Source organism: Pygocentrus nattereri, chromosome 13, assembly GCF_015220715.1.
Source record: "Pygocentrus nattereri isolate fPygNat1 chromosome 13, fPygNat1.pri, whole genome shotgun sequence".
Lineage (NCBI taxonomy): Eukaryota > Metazoa > Chordata > Actinopteri > Characiformes > Serrasalmidae > Pygocentrus > Pygocentrus nattereri.
In genome coordinates, this window is record NC_051223.1 from 40,538,651 (window position 1) to 40,561,615 (window position 22,965).

The 22,965-nt window shown below is 44.2% G+C and overlaps 1 protein-coding gene across 2 annotated transcripts in view; it reads right to left on the reverse strand.

Annotated features, from left to right (window-relative positions):
* Positions 1-22,965, reverse strand: part of vclb (vinculin b) — a 72,294-nt gene that overhangs the window by 15,600 nt on the left and 33,729 nt on the right. Inside the window, exons 7-13 of one of the 2 annotated variants that reach the window (XM_017723888.2) lie at positions 12,032-12,125; positions 10,928-11,075; positions 8,164-8,317; positions 7,332-7,507; positions 4,810-5,000; positions 2,061-2,260; positions 1,623-1,751 (exon numbers count right to left, since the gene is read on the reverse strand). In XM_017723888.2, coding sequence (XP_017579377.1) covers positions 1,623-1,751; positions 2,061-2,260; positions 4,810-5,000; positions 7,332-7,507; positions 8,164-8,317; positions 10,928-11,075; positions 12,032-12,125 — 1,092 coding nt within the window. The remainder of the gene's footprint in view (positions 1-1,622; positions 1,752-2,060; positions 2,261-4,809; positions 5,001-7,331; positions 7,508-8,163; positions 8,318-10,927; positions 11,076-12,031; positions 12,126-22,965) is intronic. The other variant, XM_017723889.2, reaches the window with a different exon arrangement.

Below are 22,965 nucleotides of genomic sequence, written 5' to 3' on the forward strand. Positions count from 1 at the left end.
AAGTAAATGCTTTTTATTGACTTACTCCAACTCTTCCTTTTATTGTTGACCCTACTGTTGTCTTTAAATTTGTATAACGTTACTGTAAAGTGAGGAAAATGCTTGTTGTCCTGAGGCAACATTGTGCAATAGAGGGTTAAATAAAACTTAAATAAAATAAAGCTTAAATAATGGAATTTATTGTAAAATAAATATGAAAAAAAATGCATGCAATGAGATAGGATCCTTATTTTGCATGGGAGCTGCAGTGCATCCACCATATGCTGTTAAATCCTGTTATATAAGAAAGAGCTGGTGGGGTCAGTGAGAAGGAGAGTGATTGGGTTTCATTGCCCATTTGTGTGGTCAGTGATTTGACACTGTGTTAACCATGTTTTCCCTCTAATCCAGGAGCGTGGCTGAAAGTGTGAATGTGTGTGGCTGCAGCTCATTTGCTCAGTATAAACATTGGAGAAAACAGTTTAACCCTTCAGCTCAACACACCAGCTTACTTCACCTCAATTTTCACTGTGATTTTTTTAAAAATTATTTGATTTGGTCATCAAAGAGTCACAATACGACGATCACTACATGTAAGCTGACACTGTTGCACTGACTGACCACTAAAATGCCATAAAAACAAAGCAGCAAGCTTAAAAATGTTGACATTTTATTTTACTTTCGTGCCACGTCGTTTCAATATTACTATAATAATATTACAATACTAACTCGACTCATTAATTACCTCAAAAATCTAAAGAGCCAGTGGAAAAACACACACACAGGACTAAATGCATCATTTTTGTTTACCACAGGGAGGCGATAGATGCACTTTCCAAAAACACATGAATCCCACAGAGAAAACCAGAGCCGGTTTATGAGGAGCCTGGCCGCTTCCTATTTCGCCCATTATATCAAAAACAGGACTGCAAACAGCAGAGGGCGCCCGCGAGCGAGTCCTCAGTGAATGGAAGTAAATGGAGCTCAACGGCTAAAAACAAGGGTTAAAATAGTTTCTAATCACTCGCCCAGAACTTTCCTTTCATTTCAGACAGTAGAAGGACGAGTTTCACTAAAACAGCAGAGAAATCTCACCTGTGTGTTTCCTTTATTCTACAGTAAACGGGTTTCGGGCAGCAGGAGGCGGGGCTTTACTGCTAGAGCGTGATGATTGATGGGTGAGCGGAGCAGCTCATTGGCTGTTCGCGCTCTCTGACATCACGAACGTACATGAGGCGCCGTGTTTAAAAGCTCTTAAATATAACAGCGGTGTTAAAATGTTTTAAGCTTTTCAGGAAATGAATGAATTCTTTTACAGTAAAAACGTTTCAGCATTTATAAACTGATTTTACTGAAAGGCTCCATATTAACCCATTCATTTTGGACTCGCTCAGGAGCGCCCTCTAGTGCTTGAGTGACGCAGTAGACATTACAGAGTGGGAATTCTCCTGGAAGTGGAAGTTCTCTGCTCGGAGTTCCTAATAAAGTCGTGACCTTGACTACAGAATAATGTCTTCTGTTCAGAGCAAACCTTCAGAGCGATGCACGTCACCGCATCAGTGCGGCAGTACGACCGAGAGGGTGTTTAAATATCCCGTGTGTGTGTGTGTGTGTGTGTGTGTGTGTGTGTGTGTGTGTGTTACCTCCTCTCTGTTTGGAGTGCCGAGTGGGGCGGTAGCGGCCACGGCCAGCAGTTTGATGGGAGTGGTCGTATCGCTGAAGATGTCCGAGACCCCCTGCGTCATGGCCTCCTGCATTTTACCCTTCAGATCCTGAAACAAACAATAACACAAACACAATGTTATGTTCCTTTTTAAAATGTTCTTTTATTTTCTTCTGCTGTGTCTGATCCACTCATACCAGCACAACACACACTAACACACCACCACCCCGTCTGTGTTACTGCAGTGCTGAGAATGACCCACCACCCAAAATAGTGGCTGAAGCCACTCAGGTCCGCTCCTGGACTTTGTGTTTAACGACTGTTACCTGAACACTTAAAAAAACGGTTTGGCCACTTTGTCAACACACCTGACCCCCAGGTACGTAAGCCAGCCTGGGCGTCTGTGTTTGGGTCTTACTTTGAGCGCCTCCTGTAGCTGCTTGGCGAGCGTGCGGGCCTGCGGCGTTTCGCCCTCTCCGCGGGCCGCCAGTTCAGCCAGCTGAGCCATCATCTGCTCCACCTGCTCACACTTCCCCAACAGGTCCGCTCGCTGGTTCCCCGGCAACACGTTGGCGAGACGACGCCCCTCGGCAACCAGGCCACGGATCGCAGCCTGACCTGAACGCGTGAGCGAGACGCGAGTCTTATTTCAGATGAAAACATGCACAACATATTTCTTCAAACATAAACACCACAGGCTACAAAGAAAAGCCCTTTATTCCACAGAACGGAAATAAATACATAAAAATTGTGTGATTTGCTGAAATGTCATGTGTTAAAGTCCGAAGTCTTTAAATAAAAAAACATTTAAAAAAAATACTTCCAACCACTTTAAATGTGTGATGTAAGAACTTTATTCCTGATTATGTTTGCTTTGTACTGCATTTCTGTTTTTTTCACTGTTAAAAATCTGAAAAGGCAAAATAAACTTGCTTTTTTAACCAATCACATTTCTAGAACAACTCCTTCGACCCAGCAAACACAAGACATTTGTGTTTTGTGAAATTTGTGAAATTTACTAGTAGAGGAGGAAAAATGTCATGAATATTTTGCAATGGTGGGAAAAAACACTTTACAAATTCTGACCAGTTTTGGCAACATTTGATGAATTTAACATAAAAATATGAATAAAGCTATGACTTATTTCCAATCTGTCAAACTAAATGAACAGAAAGTGCGCAATAAAACTTGGAGAAGTGTGTGAAACAGAAGGCCCGCGGTCCTATTCAGGTCCCATGGCACAATCCCACTAGAAATTAATTTAATTTTCTATTAATTTTAGCCCGATTCACTCTGAGCTGCACTACGGTCCCCAGCATGCATACCTCCTGAGGACAGGTAAAGGGTTTAACAGTTAACTGTAGCTAATCTCGCCTACTGTTTTATAGTTTATTATAGTTTATACTTTATTAGTGTTCAACAATTTAGTTATATTTGAAATTGTTTCGGAATCGTTCAAGTATTCAGTGCCGATTTTGCTGTTGATGATGGCATATTTAGAACTTGGCCAAGTAAAAATGAAATAAATCCAGGTCGGCTGTGGTTTTGTTGGATTTTTTAATATGACCCTTTTAGTGGACGAGTTCAACACCGCTGGTGCACAGGATGTGTTAATTTTCACTACAAATCAACAAAATATGTCATTTAACGGTTCAAAACTTTGCTTACTGCTATAAAGTTGGACCATTTTTATTGGTCCATCACAGAGTTCGTATTTTTGAATTGTGTAAAAAAAAAAAAAAAAAAAAAAAAAAAGAACCCCATTTCCAAAAAAGCTGGAACGCTGTGCAGATCACACGCAATGACATGCAAATCAAGTAAACTATACTTTTAAAGTAAAATACTAGAAAGAAAATTTGAATTTGATGCCAACAACACGTTCCATAAAAGTCGGGACGGGGCCTGTTTACCACAGAGTGTCAGTGTTTGGGAACTGAGGAGATGCTGCTGCAGCTCTGACAGTGCAATGTTTCCTGTTCTTGTCTGATTCAGGATTTCAGCTGATCGTCAGTTTCAGGATCTCATTTGTCGTATTTTTCATTTCATAATGTGCCAAATGTTCTCAGTGGTGACCGATCTGGACTGCAGGCAGGTCAGTTTAGCACCCGGACTCTTAATACGGAGCAGTGCTGCTGTAATACATGCAGAATGGGGTTTTACATCGTCTTGCTGAAATAATCAAGGTCTTCCCTGAAAAAGACGTCGTCTGGACGTTCATGGACACAGTGTCCATGATTTCCAAAAAGAATTTCAAATGTTGATCCGTCGGACCGCCGGACACTTTTCCACTTCCCCTCAGTCCATTGTAAATGAGCTCAGGCCCAGAGAAGGTGGCAGCGTTTCTGGATCCTGTTTATATTTGGGTTCTTCTTTGTGTTTTAGAGTTTAACAGCGTTTGTGGATGCAGTGATGAACTGTGTTCACAGTCAGTGGTTTTCAGAAGTGTTTCTGAGCCCATGCAGTGATTTCCACTACAGAATCATGTCTGTTTTTAATGCAGTGCTGCCTGAGGGCCCAAAGATCACGGCCAGCAGATACTGGTGTTCAGCCTCGTCCCTCACAGACAGAGATTTCTCCAGATTCTCTGAGTCTTTAATGATATTCTGCACCGTAGACGATGAAAAGCAGAAGCTCTTTGCTGTTTTATGTTGAGGAACGTTCTTCTTGAGTTGTTGCTCTATTTGATGGTGCAGTCTTTCACAGAGTGGTGACCCCTCCTCATCTAAACTTCAGAAAGACTCCGCCTCTCTGAGATGCTCTTTACACCCAATCATGTTACCACCAGGTGTTTTTTTGGCATTACACAACTTTGCCAGCCTTTTTTTGCCCCCGTCCCAACTTTTTTGGAACATGTTGCAGGCGTCAAATGTTCAAAATGGGCAAATATTTTTCAACAAACAATAAAATTCTCAATTTCAACATTTGATTTCTTGCCTTTTACTATTTTCAATGAAATACAATGTTAAAATGATCTGCACATCATTGCATTTTGTCCATTTTGCACAGCGTCCCAACTTTAGAAACGGGGTTGTAAAACAAACAAAAACCCAAATAATCCTCTGTGACTGTGTGTCCAACATCAATGGCATGCAGGTTAGAAGAACACGGATTTGGCTCCTGAGATCTCTCCACATGGATCAGACTTTCTCACAGCACTCTGGACTCACCCACTCCTCCATCCTCCACGTTGGGGTTGTCCATCCAGCGCTGAGCCTGTTCCATCTTCCCCTCCAGGTGCACCGCAGCTTTCGCCGGCCGGCTGTTAGCCACGGCGCGGTTGGCTTTAGACTGCAGGTTCTGCAGAGCTGTAGAAATCTGCTTGGCCAAAGCGCGAGCCTCAGGGGTGTCACCTTTACCCCTAAAACACACGGACAAGGGAAGACGGGATTACTTCAAACTGAAGACGTTATATTGGAGACATTACGCCTCAGAGAGATTCTACAGCCTATTATAAGAGATGTCCGACAGTCTCTCTCCCAGTAAAGCGGAGTGGTGTTTCAAAGGAATAGTTTGGCAAAAGACACAATTCCTCCACCTCAAGGCCGATTCACACCAGTCACATTCTTTAGTGAAGCTGGACTAAAGGTAAATGACTTTATATAGAACCAGGAACACTTTGCATGAATAAATAGCTCTTAGCATCATGAAATGGTTCTTCAGAGTGATGGAGAATGTGCTGGAGATGGTTCTAGACTCTATACTGCACCCAAAAAGGGTTCTTCTGCTGTTATGGTGTCATGCTTGTAATAATAGAAGAACCTTTTTTGGTGCCATACTGATCCGTCTTCAAAAGGCTTCTATACAGAACCATCTACTGCACATTCTCTCACCAACCCGTTCACCATGCGAAGAACCTTTTAATCATGCGAAGGGTTCTTTGAGTGTTCATGTTTCTATAGAGAACCATTTTCTTTACTAAAGAATCCTTTAAGAACCGTCATTTCTAGGTGTGAGCCAACGCTCAGCTTAGTTCAGTTTAACCCTGGTGGCAGCAGCAACAGCATGTCTGGGCAACTTCGACACGTTTAGTCCATGTTTTTAGATCACAGACTATCATACAGACTGTTAGAGATACTGAACACCTCCACACAGTTTGGGGTGAGCGAGTTATTTAGGCATACAGTTAGCACCACGGTAATCGATCGGAAGCTTCATTAAGATTAAGTGACCCTTATTAGTCCCACAACAGGGAAATTTCACCTCCTCATTTAACCCATCTGTGCAGTGAAACACCACATACACACTAGGGGCAGTGAGCACACTTGCCCGGAGCGGTGGGCAGCCCTATCCACAGCACCCGGAGAGCCGCTGGGGGTTAGGTGTCTTGCTCAAGGGCACCTCAGTCACATCCTGTCAGCTCTGGGAATTGAACTGGCCACCTTCTGGTCATGAGGCTGGTTCCTTGACCTCCAGCCCACGACTGTCCAAGTTTATTTTAAAGTACTGGCCCTAATATAACCAATGAACAGGGATGGAGGAGTAGCTAACTAGTGCACAACTGCCACTATCCCAGTGAACGACTGCGTGCTGTGGTTCAGATTTTGCGCAGATTGCCTGAAGCCTGTAATGAAATTGTAGCAAAAATTATCACGATAGCTACACGAAAATTTGTAGGTGCTACAGCTATAATCTACAAGAATGTGTAGTTATCTACAAAAAGCAGTGCACTGCTTGGCTACTCCTCCATCCCTGTGCATTGGTTATATTAGGGCCAGAACTTTAAAAGAAATCGGGGCAGTCGTGGGCTGGAGGTCAGGGAACCAGCCTCGTGACCACAGAAGGTCGCCGGTTTGATCCCCAGAGCCGACAGCACATGCCTGAGGTGCCCTTGAGCAAGACACCTAACCCCCAACTACTCCCTGGGCGCCGTGGATAGGGCTGCCCACTGCTCCGGGCAAGTGTGCTCACTGCCCCCTAGTGTGTGTGTGTGTTCATTAGAGTGTATGTGGTGTTTCACTGCATGGATGGGTCAAATGTGGAGGGGAAATTTCCCTGTTGTGGGAGTAATAAGGGTCACTTAATCTTAACTTAATAAACGAAGGTCATCGGTTTGTGTCATCAGTATTCCGTACACCAGCTTCCATAGAGGGAGCAGTTTTCCTGCATTTTATTTCCAGTTTTATGAAATCTAATAGTATGAATATGGATATTAAGTGATTATAAGTTTTTACCTTGGAAAAAACCTACTAAAGTGAGGCAGCGGTATGAAGCCACGCAGCTGCAAGTCTGGTAAGGCAATATAGCTGACAGATTAACTCAGATTAACAACTCAATATTAAACATACTGTGTTTCATGGTGATAATCCATAGTTTAATATTCGTTGGACTATTAAATATGATGTTTAAACGTGCTAAAATACATTTTAAGTGGTGAAAATTTTCCCACCCTATTCACATTCGCATCCCGTTTGTTACTATTTACACAGATTTGATGTCCAAACTCAGTTGGTCTTGCCAACCGTTTTGATGGAAACAAGGACATATGATATGAGAATGTCTCAGATGCATCGCTGATAAATGATAGTGTTTATCACACAAATAGGAAAAGTTGCAAGCGCACAGAATACTGTGCTGCAATGTTGGCTAGATTAGCTGATGAAGTAAACTTCAGACACTAAACGTGTCTCGGTCGATCTGGAGTAAAAGAATGGAAAACTAAATTTGTTGGAATCTCTGTTTTAACACTCACGCTTTCCTGAGCTGGCTCAGCTTTCCGGTCAGTGCCGTAATCTCTCCCAGACTGCGCAGGATGTCGTCTCTCTCGCGCGGATCCTCGCACATATCAGCGATTTTCCTGGCTTCAGCCACAACCGCCTTCACATGCTCTTCACCTTCAGGACTCGCAGCCGGATCCGCCAGCCAGCCCTGCACACACATCATCATCATCACCATCACCATCACCACCATCATCACCATCATCACACTCCGACAGCAGCAGTTCTCAAGCTTTTTTGGCCTAAGACCCCCTGTATTCTCTCGGCTTTCCAAACCACCACTTGGAATTGTTCAGCTTGATTAGGAGAGCTTGGCACTGGATGGTAACTGTAAATACCAGACTAAGGTAATTAAATTTCCCGTTCCACCTTAAATGGTCCAGCAGGCATCAGAGCTGCATCACCATTTAAGGTGGAACGTGAAAATTCGAACAAGAATCTGGAGAATCTCTGACTTCAGCTTCATATCACTGAAGAATTAGGGGGGGTGATAATAAATAACTGCCCCCCTCTTTGAAGGCGTCTGATCCCTAAATGTAACTAAAGCCCAGCAGTGAGGAGCTGAACTTTCCCCTCCTCTGCTGTCCCTGCAGACGGGCAGGGTCGCCTACAGAGCGGCGCTAGTAGCTGTTAATGAAGTGATGCTCTTTTATTAGAGGGGCTCATTTCAGAGGGAAGATCTCAACCACTGCCCCGTAGCTCAGGAACAAGGGGAAAAAACGACACTCGAAAACGAAAGGTAGGGGTGAAAATATGAAATGGGACCGGGTCCAGATGTCTGTGCATGTTTGTGTGTCTATTCTGTACCTGAGCAGCTTCTGCTCTTTTGGCCAGCGCCTGTTTGGCGTTGGTCATGGCCTCCAGTTTCCGTGCTGCGTTTCCCACTTTCCCTGACAACATGTCCAAACCCTGAGACACCTGCTGGGCTTTCTGAATCGCCACTGGACTCGTGCCTGAACCCCTGCAACACACACAAGTAACACTAGTAACCAAACACTTCACACATCCCAAAATGACACTTTTTAAAAATAAATGAACATTTTGCAGATGAAGTTCTTCGTTTCTGAAGATGAGATACCAGATTATGCTTCTGAACTTGGACGGGTTTGGTGAGTGATTTTTAACGAGTTGATGTCCAGCTGTTACACAGAAAACGAAACCGAGAGGAAATGTGTTACTGTGAACATCACGGCTGCGGCTCGAGTACAGCAGATCACCACAGCCGTGACGCTGCTCATGATAACACACAGCATGCTCTGCGAAAGTGATGCAAAGACGTCTCGAACGACGTATCTAATGAGCTTTAATATCGGCAATTCCTTCCACCAAAGAAGCAGTGCCCTTTAGTTGAACCCATGAAACTGCAGCAATATCAGGTTCAGAACCACAGATGGATGGACAGGCAGACAGACAGACAGACAGACAGACAGACAGACAGACAGACAGACAGACAGACAGACAGACAGACAGACAGACAGACAGACAGACAGACAGACAGAACGACAGAACAATGGAACCACAGTCAGACAGATCGATAGATAGAACAATGGAACCACAGACAGAGAGACAGAACAATGGAACCACAGACAGACAGACAGGCAGAACAATGGATCCACAGATGGACAGACAGACAGACCGACCAACAGATAGACAGATAGACAGACAGAACAATAGAACAACGGAACCACAGACAGACGGACAGACAGAGATAGACAGACAGATAGCTAGATAAACAGAACAACGGATAGAACAACAGAACAATGGAACCACAGACAGACAGAACAATGGAACCACAGGTGGACAGACAGATGAAACAAATAAACACCTGAAGTTTCTCCCTAGAGAAAAAGGTGTGGGGAGGAATGAAGATCTCAGCTAAACAGAGATATACAGTAAAACTTAAATAGAGCGCTTCCTCTAACAGAACCTCTGCCCTGTTTCACTGCTGTTTTCAACAGGCCCTCGTCTGCACGCCTCACCATTTCCCCTCTGGGTAGTCCCTGATACCGTCGCCAGCTCACTGCCTTCTGACCTCCCTCTTAGCAATGTAACGTCTAAACAATTAGCACTGCTGTGCCTGATCCACTCGCACCAGTGCAACACACACTAACATACAACCACCACAATGCCTGGTTATGCCTGACCGGTGTATTTGCTCTCTTGACTGATCAGTCTGGACATCATGGCTAGAAAGCTGTGGGACCAGCTGTGTTTGGGTAGCGGGACTGTGTGTGAGGAGTAACCTCACACAGCTGCATCTGATCAGACCTGCAGGACACATGTTTCATCTTTAATAGTACAGAGTTCCCTCTGATCTCTGCTTTCAGGTTCTCAACTGGTTCTCAGGGGCTGATAAAAGTTTATAAAACATGCTATTGTGATATTGTGACAGTGATATTACATCCACTAGTGGGGCGCCAACACGCGATCGACCTCACATTCTGCTGCTCAGCTGGCTGCAGATGTTTGTTTGCCGGCCGAGTCTCAGATCTCAGCCTGATGCCCTCAGTCAAAAATACACTAATCTATTAAAAACTCACCCACCTCACACACACAGGTTCGCCTCAGCAAGATTTTCTCACCATGATCTCAAAAGGAAAAACCACAGCACTACATTAAACATAGAAACCACGGTGTGGTGAGGTGACGGCAACGAAGGCGTCGGAAAAACTGAAAGGGTCAGAGCGGTCAGCTGCGTGAGGGCGAGTGACCTGGCACACAAAACATTATGAAAAGATGGCATTTTACTGAGAGAACAACAGAGAGACAGACAGACAGTCAGACAGACAGTCAGACAGACAGACAGACAGACAGACAGACAGACAGACAGATAGATAGAGCGACAGATAGACAGACAGATAGATAGAGTGACAGATAGACAGACAAAACAGATAGATATGTACATAGACAGACAGACAGACAGACAGACAGATACATAGATAGACAGAAAGATAGACAGACAGAGCGACAGACAGACAGACAGAGCGACAGACAGACAGACAGAGCGACAGACAGGTCGATAGACAGACACACAGGTCGAGACAGACACAGACAGACAAAGAGACAGAGATAGACAGACAGACAGATACATAGATAGACAGAAAGATAGACAGATAGAGCGACAGATAGACAGACAGACAGATTGAGACAGACAGACAGACAGACACACAAAGAGACTCAGACAGAGACAGAGACAGACAGACAGACAGACAGACAGAGCGACAGACAGACAGAGCGACAGACAGAGAGAGCGACAGACAGACAGAGAGAGCGACAGACAGAGAGAGCGACAGACAGAGAGAGCGACAGACAGACACTTTCTGGCTGTGTGCTGTGTGAAGGCCCCTGGTGTTTGTTGTCTGCATGCTGTGTCTCTCAGTCTGACCCCACAGTCAAAGCTACACTAATCTATTAAAACATTCACACAGCAAGATTCTCTCCCCACCAGCTCCAAACGACAAATGATGACACCACATTAAACAGACACCTCAGTGTGGAGAGGTGACGGCAGCGAAGGCGTCTGAGGTGAATTTAAAGGGTCACGAAGGTCAGCGGCGTGAGCGTGCGTTACCTGGCGCGCAGGTCTGAGACCTGGTCAGTGATCTGTCCGAGCGCTTTGGCCGTGTCCAGAATCTCTCTCCTCTCTTTACCCGCACACAGCTCGCCCACTTTACCCGCTTCATCCAGAATCTGACGAATAGCCTGTTCACCAGCCTCACCTGCAACAGCAAGGAACCTTTCTGAGAAGGTTCTGTATAGCACCAAAAAGGGTTCCATCTACACCACATTCTCTGTACATCTGAAAAACTTTCACAATGCAAAGAACCATTTAATCATGCAAAGGTGAGTGTTTGGGGTTCTATATAGAACCATTGTTTTTACTAGAGAACCCTTGAAGAACCATCTTTTTAAAAGGTGTATTTATTTCTCTGCGTACCTTGTTAGACCCCTTTTACCCTGTTCTTCAGTGGTCAGGATTTGGGTGGTGGGTCATTCTCAGCACTGCAGTGACACTGACGTGGTGGTGGTGTGTGTTGTGCTGGTCTGAGTGGATCAGACACAGCAGTGCTGCTGGAGTTTTTAAACACCTCAGTGTCGCTGCTGGACTGAGAATAGTCCACCAACCAAAAACATCCAGCCAACAGCGTCCTGTGGGCAGCGTCCTGTGGGCTGTGTCCTGTGACCACTGATGAAGGACGAGAGGATGACCAACACAAACTGTGCAGCAGCAGATGAGCTGTCGTCTCTGACTTTACATCTACAAGGTGGACCGACAAGGCAGGAGTGTCTAATAGAGTGGACAGTGAGTGGACACAGGGTTTAAAATCACTAAACACACACCCAAACAGCACCTGCTCTGTGAGGGTCCATGGGGGTCCTGCCCACTGAAGAACAGGGTAACAGAGTATCAGAGAAACAGATGGACTACAGTCTGTAACTGTAGAACTACAGAGAGCAGCTATACGGTCAGTGGAGCTGATAAAGTGGACAGTGAGCGTAGAAATGAGGAGGTGGTCAGAACGTTCTAATAATATAATATTGTGGTGCGCCTGCACATTTTATTTACAATTTGGTATAGATGGACAACATATCGAAACATATTCCATTTTCCGGCGGTCTGCGAGCAGCACTTTAAGCTGTGTGTGTGTGTGTGTGTGTGTGTGTGTGTGTGTACCTGGCTGAGCGCTGGGGTCTTTGAGCCAGTTCTTTGCCTGAGCCATTTTGGAGTCGATGAGTGCCAGAGCTCTCTTCATGGTCTCGGTGTCCTTCAGAGAGAGAACAGAGTGAGAACGTGCACCCTCAGCCTCGGCGACAGCCCTGGGTCAAACATGGTGGAGGTAGTGCTATAGCTTGGGTAAGTAGCAGCAGAATCAGTTCTCTCTGGAATCAACCTCACTTGCTCAGATATTATCAAACATACGAAGCCCAGTGTGTGGTTATACAGCCAAAGAACAAAACAGGTGCGAACAACATCAAGCAGTACTGATAACATACACTCACTGCACAAGAGAATGCAGTCTATACCTATAACTACACAGTGGACTGATAAGGCAGGTGGAGGTCATACAGCGGCCAGCGAGTGGAAGTACAAGGTAGTGGTTTCCAATAAATTGAACAGAGACTGTATGAATAAACAATTGCTCTAAAAAGACGCTACGCCATGCTGTATAACAGACTGTAATACACTACAGGAAGCGTAGGGGGCGATACGGCTTCTAGTGTTTCATTTAAAAAGCTCTATAATGTTCATATGATCCACACAGTCGCTCTGACAGACTGTAATACACTACAGGAAGCGTAGGGGTCGACACGGCTTCTACTGTTTCATTTAAAAAGCTCTATAATGTTCATATGATCCACACAGTCGCTCTGACAGACTGTAATACACTACAGGAAGCGTAGGGGGCGATACGGCTTCTACTGTTTCATTTAAAAAGCTATATAATGTTCATATGATCCACACAGTCGCTCTGACAGACTGTAATACACTACAGGAAGCGTAGGGGGCGATACGGCTTCTAGTGTTTCATTTAAAAAGCTCTATAATGTTCATATGATCCACACAGTCGCTCTGACAGACTGTAATACACTACAGGAAGCGTAGGGGGCGATACGGCTTCTACTGTTTCATTTAAAAAGCTCTATAATGTTCATATGATCCACACAGTCGCTCTGACAGACTGTAATACACTACAGGAAGCGTAGGGGGCGATACGGCTTCAACTGTTTCATTTAAAAAGCTCTATAATGTTCATATGATCCACACAGTCGCTCTGACAGACTGTAATACACTACAGGAAGCGTAGGGGGCGATACGGCTTCTACTGTTTCATTTAAAAAGCTCTATAATGTTCATATGATCCACACAGTCGCTCTGACAGACTGTAATACACTACAGGAAGCGTAGGGGGCGATACGGCTTCTACTGTTTCATTTAAAAAGCTCTATAATGTTCATATGATCCACACAGTCGCTCTGACAGACTGTAATACACTACAGGAAGCGTAGGGGGCGATACGGCTTCTACTGTTTCATTTAAAAAGCTCTATAATGTTCATATGATCCACACAGTCGCTCTGACAGACTGTAATACACTACAGGAAGCGTAGGGGGCGATACGGCTTCTACTGTTTCATTTAAAAAGCTCTATAATGTTCATATGATCCACACAGTCGCTCTGACAGACTGTAATACACTACAGGAAGCGTAGGGGGCGATACGGCTTCTACTGTTTCATTTAAAAAGCTCTATAATGTTCATATGATCCACACAGTCGCTCTGACAGACTGTAATACACTACAGGAAGCGTAGGGGGCGATACGGCTTCTACTGTTTCATTTAAAAAGCTCTATAATGTTCATATGATCCACACAGTCGCTCTGACAGACTGTAATACACTACAGGAAGCGTAGGGGGCGATACGGCTTCTACTGTTTCATTTAAAAAGCTCTATAATGTTCATATGATCCACGCAGTCGCTCTGACAGACTGTAATACACTACAGGAAGCGTAGGGGGCGATACGGCTTCTACTGTTTCATTTAAAAAGCTCTATAATGTTCATATGATCCACACAGTCGCTCTGACAGACTGTAATACACTACAGGAAGCGTAGGGGGCGATACGGCTTCTACTGTTTCATTTAAAAAGCTCTATAATGTTCATATGATCCACACAGTCGCTCTGACAGACTGTAATACACTACAGGAAGCGTAGGGGGCGATACGGCTTCTACTGTTTCATTTAAAAAGCTCTATAATGTTCATATGATCCACACAGTCGCTCTGACAGACTGTAATACACTACAGGAAGCGTAGGGGGCGACACGGCTTCTACGGTTTCATTTAAAAAGCTCTATAATGTTCATATGATCCACACAGTCGCTCTGACAGACTGTAATACACTACAGGAAGCGTAGGGGGCGATACGGCTTCTACTGTTTCATTTAAAAAGCTCTATAATGTTCATATGATCCACACAGTCGCTCTGACAGACTGTAATACACTACAGGAAGCGTAGGGGGCGATACGGCTTCTACTGTTTCATTTAAAAAGCTCTATAATGTTCATATGATCCACACAGTCGCTCTGACAGACTGTAATACACTACAGGAAGCGTAGGGGGCGATACGGCTTCAACTGTTTCATTTAAAAAGCTCTATAATGTTCATATGATCCACACAGTCGCTCTGACAGACTGTAATACACTACAGGAAGCGTAGGGGGCGATACGGCTTCTACTGTTTCATTTAAAAAGCTATATAATGTTCATATGATCCACACAGTCGCTCTGACAGACTGTAATACACTACAGGAAGCGTAGGGGTCGACACGGCTTCTACTGTTTCATTTAAAAAGCTCTATAATGTTCATATGATCCACACAGTCGCTCTGACAGACTGTAATACACTACAGGAAGCGTAGGGGGCGATACGGCTTCTACTGTTTCGTTTAAAAAGCTCTATAATGTTCATATGATCCACACAGTCGCTCTGACAGACTGTAATACACTACAGGAAGCGTAGGGGGCGATACGGCTTCAACTGTTTCATTTAAAAAGCTCTATAATGTTCATATGATCCACACAGTCGCTCTGACAGACTGTAATACACTACAGGAAGCGTAGGGGGCGATACGGCTTCTACTGTTTCATTTAAAAAGCTATATAATGTTCATATGATCCACACAGTCGCTCTGACAGACTGTAATACACTACAGGAAGCGTAGGGGGCGATACGGCTTCTACTGCTTCATTTAAAAAGCTCTATAATGTTCATATGATCCACACAGTCGCTCTGACAGACTGTAATACACTACAGGAAGCGTAGGGGGCGATACGGCTTCTACTGTTTCATTTAAAAAGCTCTATAATGTTCATATGATCCACACAGTCGCTCTGACAGACTGTAATACACTACAGGAAGCGTAGGGGGCGATACGGCTTCTACTGTTTCATTTAAAAAGCTCTATAATGTTCATATGATCCACACAGTCGCTCTGACAGACTGTAATACACTACAGGAAGCGTAGGGGGCGATACGGCTTCTACTGTTTCGTTTAAAAAGCTCTATAATGTTCATATGATCCACACAGTCGCTCTGACAGACTGTAATACACTACAGGAAGCGTAGGGGGCGATACGGCTTCTACCGTTTCATTTAAAAAGCTCTATAATGTTCATATGATCCACACAGTCGCTCTGACAGACTGTAATACACTACAGGAAGCGTAGGGGGCGATACGGCTTCTACTGTTTCATTTAAAAAGCTATATAATGTTCATATGATCCACACAGTCGCTCTGACAGACTGTAATACACTACAGGAAGCGTAGGGGGCGACACGGCTTCTACTGTTTCATTTAAAAAGCTCTATAATGTTCATATGATCCACACAGTCGCTCTGACAGACTGTAATACACTACAGGAAGCGTAGGGGGCGATACGGCTTCTACTGTTTCATTTAAAAAGCTCTATAATGTTCATATGATCCACACAGTCGCTCTGACAGACTGTAATACACTACAGGAAGCATAGGGGGCGATACGGCTTCTACTGCTTCATTTAAAAAGCTCTATGATGTTCATATGAGCGTTACATTGTTTATACTGCATAGACAACAGCAGGGGGGCAATATGACTTGTTATTTCACTGCACCATTAAGGAATGAATCACTTGTTGCACCTTGAATGTTGACGGTAGCCTTTATTATTGAATATTATTGAATAATATGATTTATGTGTTGTTGCCGATACTGTGCTGGATTGATTACATCTTCAAATACAGATCTGCTTACGTTGTTTCTGCAAAATTATTTACTAAAATAATTTACAAAGGAAAACTAAGTAAATTGGACTGTGGGTGGAAAACGAGCGCTGAAAAGTGGCACAAGCGGGCCGCCTGGGAAACGCTGAGCGAAAAGCCAGTGGGCCGCCAGCTTTGCCATCAATGGGCCAACAGCGGCCTGGTATCCTCTTAATATCTGGACCAAGCTGAAGTAGTAAACACACCAGCTAATGGCTTTACTACAGGAAACACTGCTGTGTGTGTCTGATGTCAGTTGGAGCGGGGTGTGTGTGTGTGTGTGTGTGTGTGTGTGTGTGTGTGTGTGTGTGTGTGTGTGTGTGTGTGTGTGTGTGTGTGTGTGTGTGTGTGAAGAAGCTGCTTAGCCATGCAGTTCGCTTCCTTTTTAGGTTAGTGAGACATTCAGCTGTGGTTGCTCAGAACTGACTCACTCAGAGAGGGAGATAAGGACCCCCCCCCCCGTGTGCCTGACGTAAAAGCTGATATATGTCAACACTAAACTCAGAACATATTTCCTTTTATTATTTTGACGCTCGGCAAGGCAGGATTTCTCACATTTCCCCGTGAATTAGATAGTTTATAGTAATAGTTTTTCATTGTATTGTATTCTCTCACTATGTTTAGAAGACGGGGAGGGCCAATAATTCATTGTCCGTAAGCTGTGAAGTGAATCAGAGTCTAAAAAGGCCACAAAGGTCAAGATCCAATAGAGTGGCTGGGACGGGGCAAAATGTCTACATCTACCACCACCACCACCACCATCACTACTACTACATTGTCGGCATTTGGCTGACGCTCTGATCCAGAGCAACTTACAATTTGATCATTTTACACAGGGAGGCCAAGGTGGTGTTAGGAGTCTTGCCCAAGGACCCTAATTGGTATATTGCCCAGGTGGGGGATTGAACCCCAGTCTACAGTGTAGAAGGCAGAGGTGTTACCCACTACACTAACCACACAGAGAGGACCCCGGTCGCCCGGCCGGGGAATCGAACCCAGGCCCTCCTTGCTGTGAGGCGACAGCGCTACCCACCACGCCACCGTGCCACCCACTACTATCACCAGTACCACTACTACCAGCACTACTGCTACTATTACTACCACTACCAGCACCACCCACTACTACTACCAGCACCACCCGCTACTACTACTACCACTACTACCACTACTACCACCACCACTGACTGGCGACTTACAATTTGATAATTTTACACAGGGAGGCCAAGGTGGTGTTAGGAGTCTTGCCCAAGGACTCTTATTGGTATAGTGTAGGGTGTTTGCCCAGGTGGGGATTGAACCCCAGTCTACAGCGTAGAAGGCAGCGGTGTTACCCACTACAATAACCAACCCCCTACTACTACTACTACTACTACTACTACTACCACCACCACCACCACCACCACCACTACTACTACTACTACTACTACTACTCCACGACCAGTACCAGTACTACTACTACTACTACTACTACACCAGTGCTACTACTACACCACTACTACTACTACTACACCAGTGCTACTACTACTACACCAGTGCTACTACTACTACTACACGACCAGTACCACCACCACTACTACCACCACCACCACCACCACCACCACCACCACTACTACTACTACTACTACTACTACTACACCAGTGCTACTACTACTACACCAGTGCTACTACTACTACTCCACGACCAGTACCACTACTACTACTACACCAGTGCTACTACTACTACTACTACTACTACTACTACTACTACTACTCCACGACCAGTACCAGTACTACTACTACTACTACTACTACACCAGTGCTACTACTACACCACTACTACTACTACTACACCAGTGCTACTACTACTACACCAGTGCTACTACTACTACTACACGACCAGTACCACCACCACTACTACCACCACCACCACCACCACCACCACCACCACTACTACTACTACTACTACTACTACTACTACACCAGTGCTACTACTACTACACCAGTGCTACTACTACTACTCCACGACCAGTACCACTACTACTACTACACCAGTGCTACTACTACTACTACTACTACTACTACTACTACTACTACTACTACTACTACTACTACCAGTGCCACTACCACCACCACCACCACCACTACTACTACTACCACCAGTGCCACTACCACCACCACCACCACCACCACCACTACTACTACGAAAACCTCCATTTCTGTCGTTTTTCAGTTTGTGGCATATTTTGAAAGTGCCTGTTGTTCTTTACATTGTGTTCAAATATCATGAAGAACAGACAAAAAGAAGTGACCCGAAATGAAAAACGTCTGGTTCCATTGACTTATATTAAAAGTAAAGTATGTTTTCTCCCTCTCCTGTAAAGCCGTCACGTTGGAGATACGAGGATTTTGTCCAACAGCAGCGTTTTATTTGCAGCATCTTTTCCAGGACATTTTTTACAAAATTCCATCCAAGTACGAGTGCAGAGTGGGTGAGAGGTTTATGCAGCTGTTCACCTTCATTTGCCAGCGTTTTGGTAAAGCCTGAACCCTTAAAAGGCAAAGGGTGGTCAAAAATAGCTTGTAAATATTTGCCTTGGTTCCCCATCAGACACGTGCTGAGAGAATGTGCTGAACTGTGGCTGATTTCCAGCAGACCCCTTTCAGGCCTCGAAGCAGCCCGGGTTTCTGAGAATGGTAAATGATTCATTTGGACTTTTAACTGGCCTATCCAGGCTCCGCCCACCAAAGGCATTCTTTGTTGCGTTTCAAAGACTAGGCTGCATTTCTCGGCCCCTACGTCATAGAAGGCTGTTCCAAAGTGAAGGATCGATTATATAAAGCATTCGTCCAAACATTGATCAGGCAGAACATTTGTTAAAATGCCTTTAAGACAGATATATGTAAATGAGCTCTGTTCTGATTGGCTGCCCTGTATTGTGCCACATTCAAAGAGCAGCCCAGGCGGAAACGCTACTTCTAACTTTAGTGTGAATGGGCAGGGCTAATCTGCTGAAAAGGTGGATATGTAAATGTGTTGGTTTTAATGACATCACAAAAGCAGTGAAATCAAAATAAGGTGTTACTGAAGCTTAGTTTCCATATATGGGCAGTATGGACTGGAGAGGAAACTGCTTAGGGAAACTTTAAGAATGTCTAAATACTAAATGAAAAAGGGAGCAATGTTCAGTTTTCCATGATACGAGCCCTTTAATAAAGCCGATGCTGCTGAACTTCAACAAGCCTGGATCGGATACAGTGACGATCACTCAGATACGATCGGAACGTTGCCCTGTAAACGAATCTTTGTTTCTTCCTGTGTTACTTTTTCTTCTGTCTTTATCAGTTATGCAAGTAGATGTGAGTTCACAGCTCTTACACACACACACATGCACACGCAAACACACACACAGGCACATGCACACACTCACACACTCACACACACAGTATGCATATGCAATCACTGGCCGCTTTATTAGAAACCCCTCTCCTGTAGACTCTGCAGATCATCTGTCGATGTGCAGTTGGTGTTGGTCATCCTCTAGTCCTTCATCAGTGGTCCAGTGCTGGCTGCTCTCGCATCAGCACCACACAAACTACCATGTCAGTGCTGAGAATGGACCACCACCCAAGCATCATCAACAACAGCAGTCCTGTGGTCAGAAAATGACCAGTAATGAATGGGGTAGAGGGACTGATTAAACTGTACAGCAACAAATGGACTACAGTCTGTAACTCTACACAGTACAGCTATAAGAGAGGTGTTTCTAATAAAGTGGCCAGTGAGTGGAAGCACAAGGTAGGTGTTTCTAATAAAGTGGCCAGTGAGTGGAAGCACAAGGTAGGTGTTTCTAATAAAGTGGCCAGTGAGTGGAAGCACAAGGTAGGTGTTTCTAATAAAGTGGCCAGTGAGTGAAAGCACAAGGTAGGTGTTTCCAATAAAGTGGCCAGTGAGTGGAAGCACAAGGTAGGTGTTTCTGATAAAGTGGCCAGTGAGTGGAAGCACAAGGTAGGTGTTTCTAATAAAGGGGCCAGTGAGTGGAAGCACAAGGTAGGTGTTTCTAATAAAGTGGCCAGTGAGTGGAAGCACAAGGTAGGTGTTTCTAATAAAGTGGCCAGTGAGTGGAAGCACAAGGTAGGTGTTTCTAATAAAGTGGCCAGTGAGTAGAAGCACAAGGTAGGTGTTTCTAATAAAGTGGCCAGTGAGTGAAAGCACAAGGTAGGTGTTTCTAATAAAGTGGCCAGTGAGTGGAAGCACAAGGTAGGTGTTTCCAATAAAGTGGCCAGTGAGTGGAAGCACAAGGTAGGTGTTTCTAATAAAGTGGCCAGTGAGTGGAAGCACAAGGTAGGTGTTTCTGATAAAGTGGCCAGTGAGTGGAAGCACAAGGTAGGTGTTTCTAATAAAGTGGCCAGTGAGTGGAAGCACAAGGTAGGTGTTTCTAATAAAGTGGCCAGTGAGTGGAAGCACAAGGTTGGTGTTTCTAATAAAGTGGCCAGTGAGTGGAAGCACAAGGTAGGTGTTTCTGAAAAAGTGGCCAGTGAGTGGAAGCACAAGGTAGGTGTTTCTAATAAAGTGGCCAGTGAGTGGAAGCACAAGGTAGGTGTTTCTAATAAAGTGGCCAGTGAGTGGAAGCACAAGGTAGGTGTTTCTAATAAAGTGGCCAGTGAGTGGAAGCACAAGGTAGGTGTTTCCAATAAAGTGGCCAGTGAGTAGAAGCACAAGGTAGGTGTTTCTAATAAAGTGGCCAGTGAGTGGAAGCACAAGGTAGGTGTTTCTAATAAAGTGGCCAGTGAGTGGAAGCACAAGGTAGGTGTTTCCAATAAAGTGGCCAGTGAGTGGAAGCACAAGGTAGGTGTTTCTGATAAAGTGGCCAGTGAGTGGAAGCACAAGGTAGGTGTTTCTAATAAAGTGGCCAGTGAGTGGAAGCACAAGGTGGGTGTTTCTAATAAAGTGGACCTGAAATGTGTATAAATGAGAAAAGAACGGTCACAGGTTAGCTGGGTTAAACAGCAGTAGCACAAGGCCTACTGCGGTCTCTTTTTCACACGTGAGTTGCACCAAACTGACTGCCAAACTGACTTTTCACGCTGAAACACACAACACGCCCAACACACAACCAGAAGGAAAGAACTGGAGCTGGTCAAATCCTCGCCAGCCTGCTGCGCATTCTCCCCTAAAAACCATTAGCACTGCTCACACTGCCCAGCCTGCACACACACACACTCGTCATCTGTGTTCTCATTAGATGACGTCACATATAATAAACTGCAAAAGTCAAAATGCAGAGTGGGCATGCGGGGAGAGAGAGAACGCTTACCTTCTACAGGAGAAAATGAAAAGAACGGGAGAGGAGAGGAAGAAATAAAAATAAATCCCACAATATAACGACACAGGAGATGCAAAAGAAGCAGAAAGAGATGAGGAAAGGGTTACAGTGGTCAGTCCATGTGAATGAAGTCACTAAAGGCCTTCGGAGGGAACCATCTCAGATTTGCTTGAAGGGCAACTGCAACAATTTTTTAAAAATTTCTGCATAATTAACTGGTTTAGATGTAAACAGAGCGGTTCTGAGCGGTTTGGTGTGAAACGCTCCGTTCTAGATAAACTTACTGAGTCAGAGCCGTTCACAGTGGTGGTGATGGGAACCAGACGTCCCTCTAAAAGCTCCTACAGAAAGTTCCTACATGAGCTGGTTCTGAATTCACTGCCTGATGACTGAGACGCTGTTTTATGAGAGTTTAGAGAACTTCAACTCCATTCATGGTGGAGGGAGACATGCAGGACGCTGTGCGGCAAAATAGTCCCCAAAGAAAACTCGTTATTCCAGATTTTCCACTGTTTTCCATCATCGACATTCCATATGAGCTCAGAAGACTCGTGTAGGTTCTCTGGTGGTTCTGGATGGTGAATAAAGTGTCTATATCTGTGTTGTAGTCATGGCGACGTCTGGTTCCCATCACCACCACTGTAAAGACGTCTGAACCGTCTCACTCCAAACCCTCTGAACCTCTGATCACACCTCACACACGGAGTTGTGCAGAAATGTCGACACGTGACAGGAAACAGGATAGTGTGTCCAGTAAAATAAAATAAAATTTTAGGCTTGTATCTTCAGTAGTTTCTGAGATATAAAGACTTTAAAATGTTGATCATTTTTACATTAGACTGTACTATGTAACTAATATCTCACTGCTGTCGGAGGAAAACCTCGTATCTCCAAAACAGTAACTTCACAGGAGAAGGAAAAAACCTACTTTATTTTTAATGTAAGTCAATGGAACCAGACGTCGTTCCAAGTCATTTTTCGTCGACTTCTTTTGGTCCATTCATCATGAAATTTACACACACTGTAAAGAGCAACAGGTGTTTTCAAATTCTGTCAAAAACTGAAAAACCTCAAAAACGGAGATACGAGGTTTTGTTCCGACAACAGCGATATATTTGTTTCGCAACATCAAAGAAATGAGATGAGCACGCAACACTTATTCTCATCTAACAACTTTCGTACAGAAACACTTTAAACGTTTAGAATCACTGTTTTCCATAAATATAAAACAGTTTTGTTGCAGAAACATTTAGGAAATTATTTAAATATGATGCAATTATTCTAAATATTTCATATTATTTGAAGAATCTGAAGAAAATGTATATCAATAATGCCGTATTTTAAACAGCCATTAAACAACAATTTTAAACAGTCATTCTAATCATAATAATATAATGCAATTATTATTGCAAATATATTGCAATTTATTATTCATTAACATTCAATATTTTTTGCCCTGTCTGCACAATTCCTAAATATTCTTTAGCTGAAGTGTTTCAGGGCAG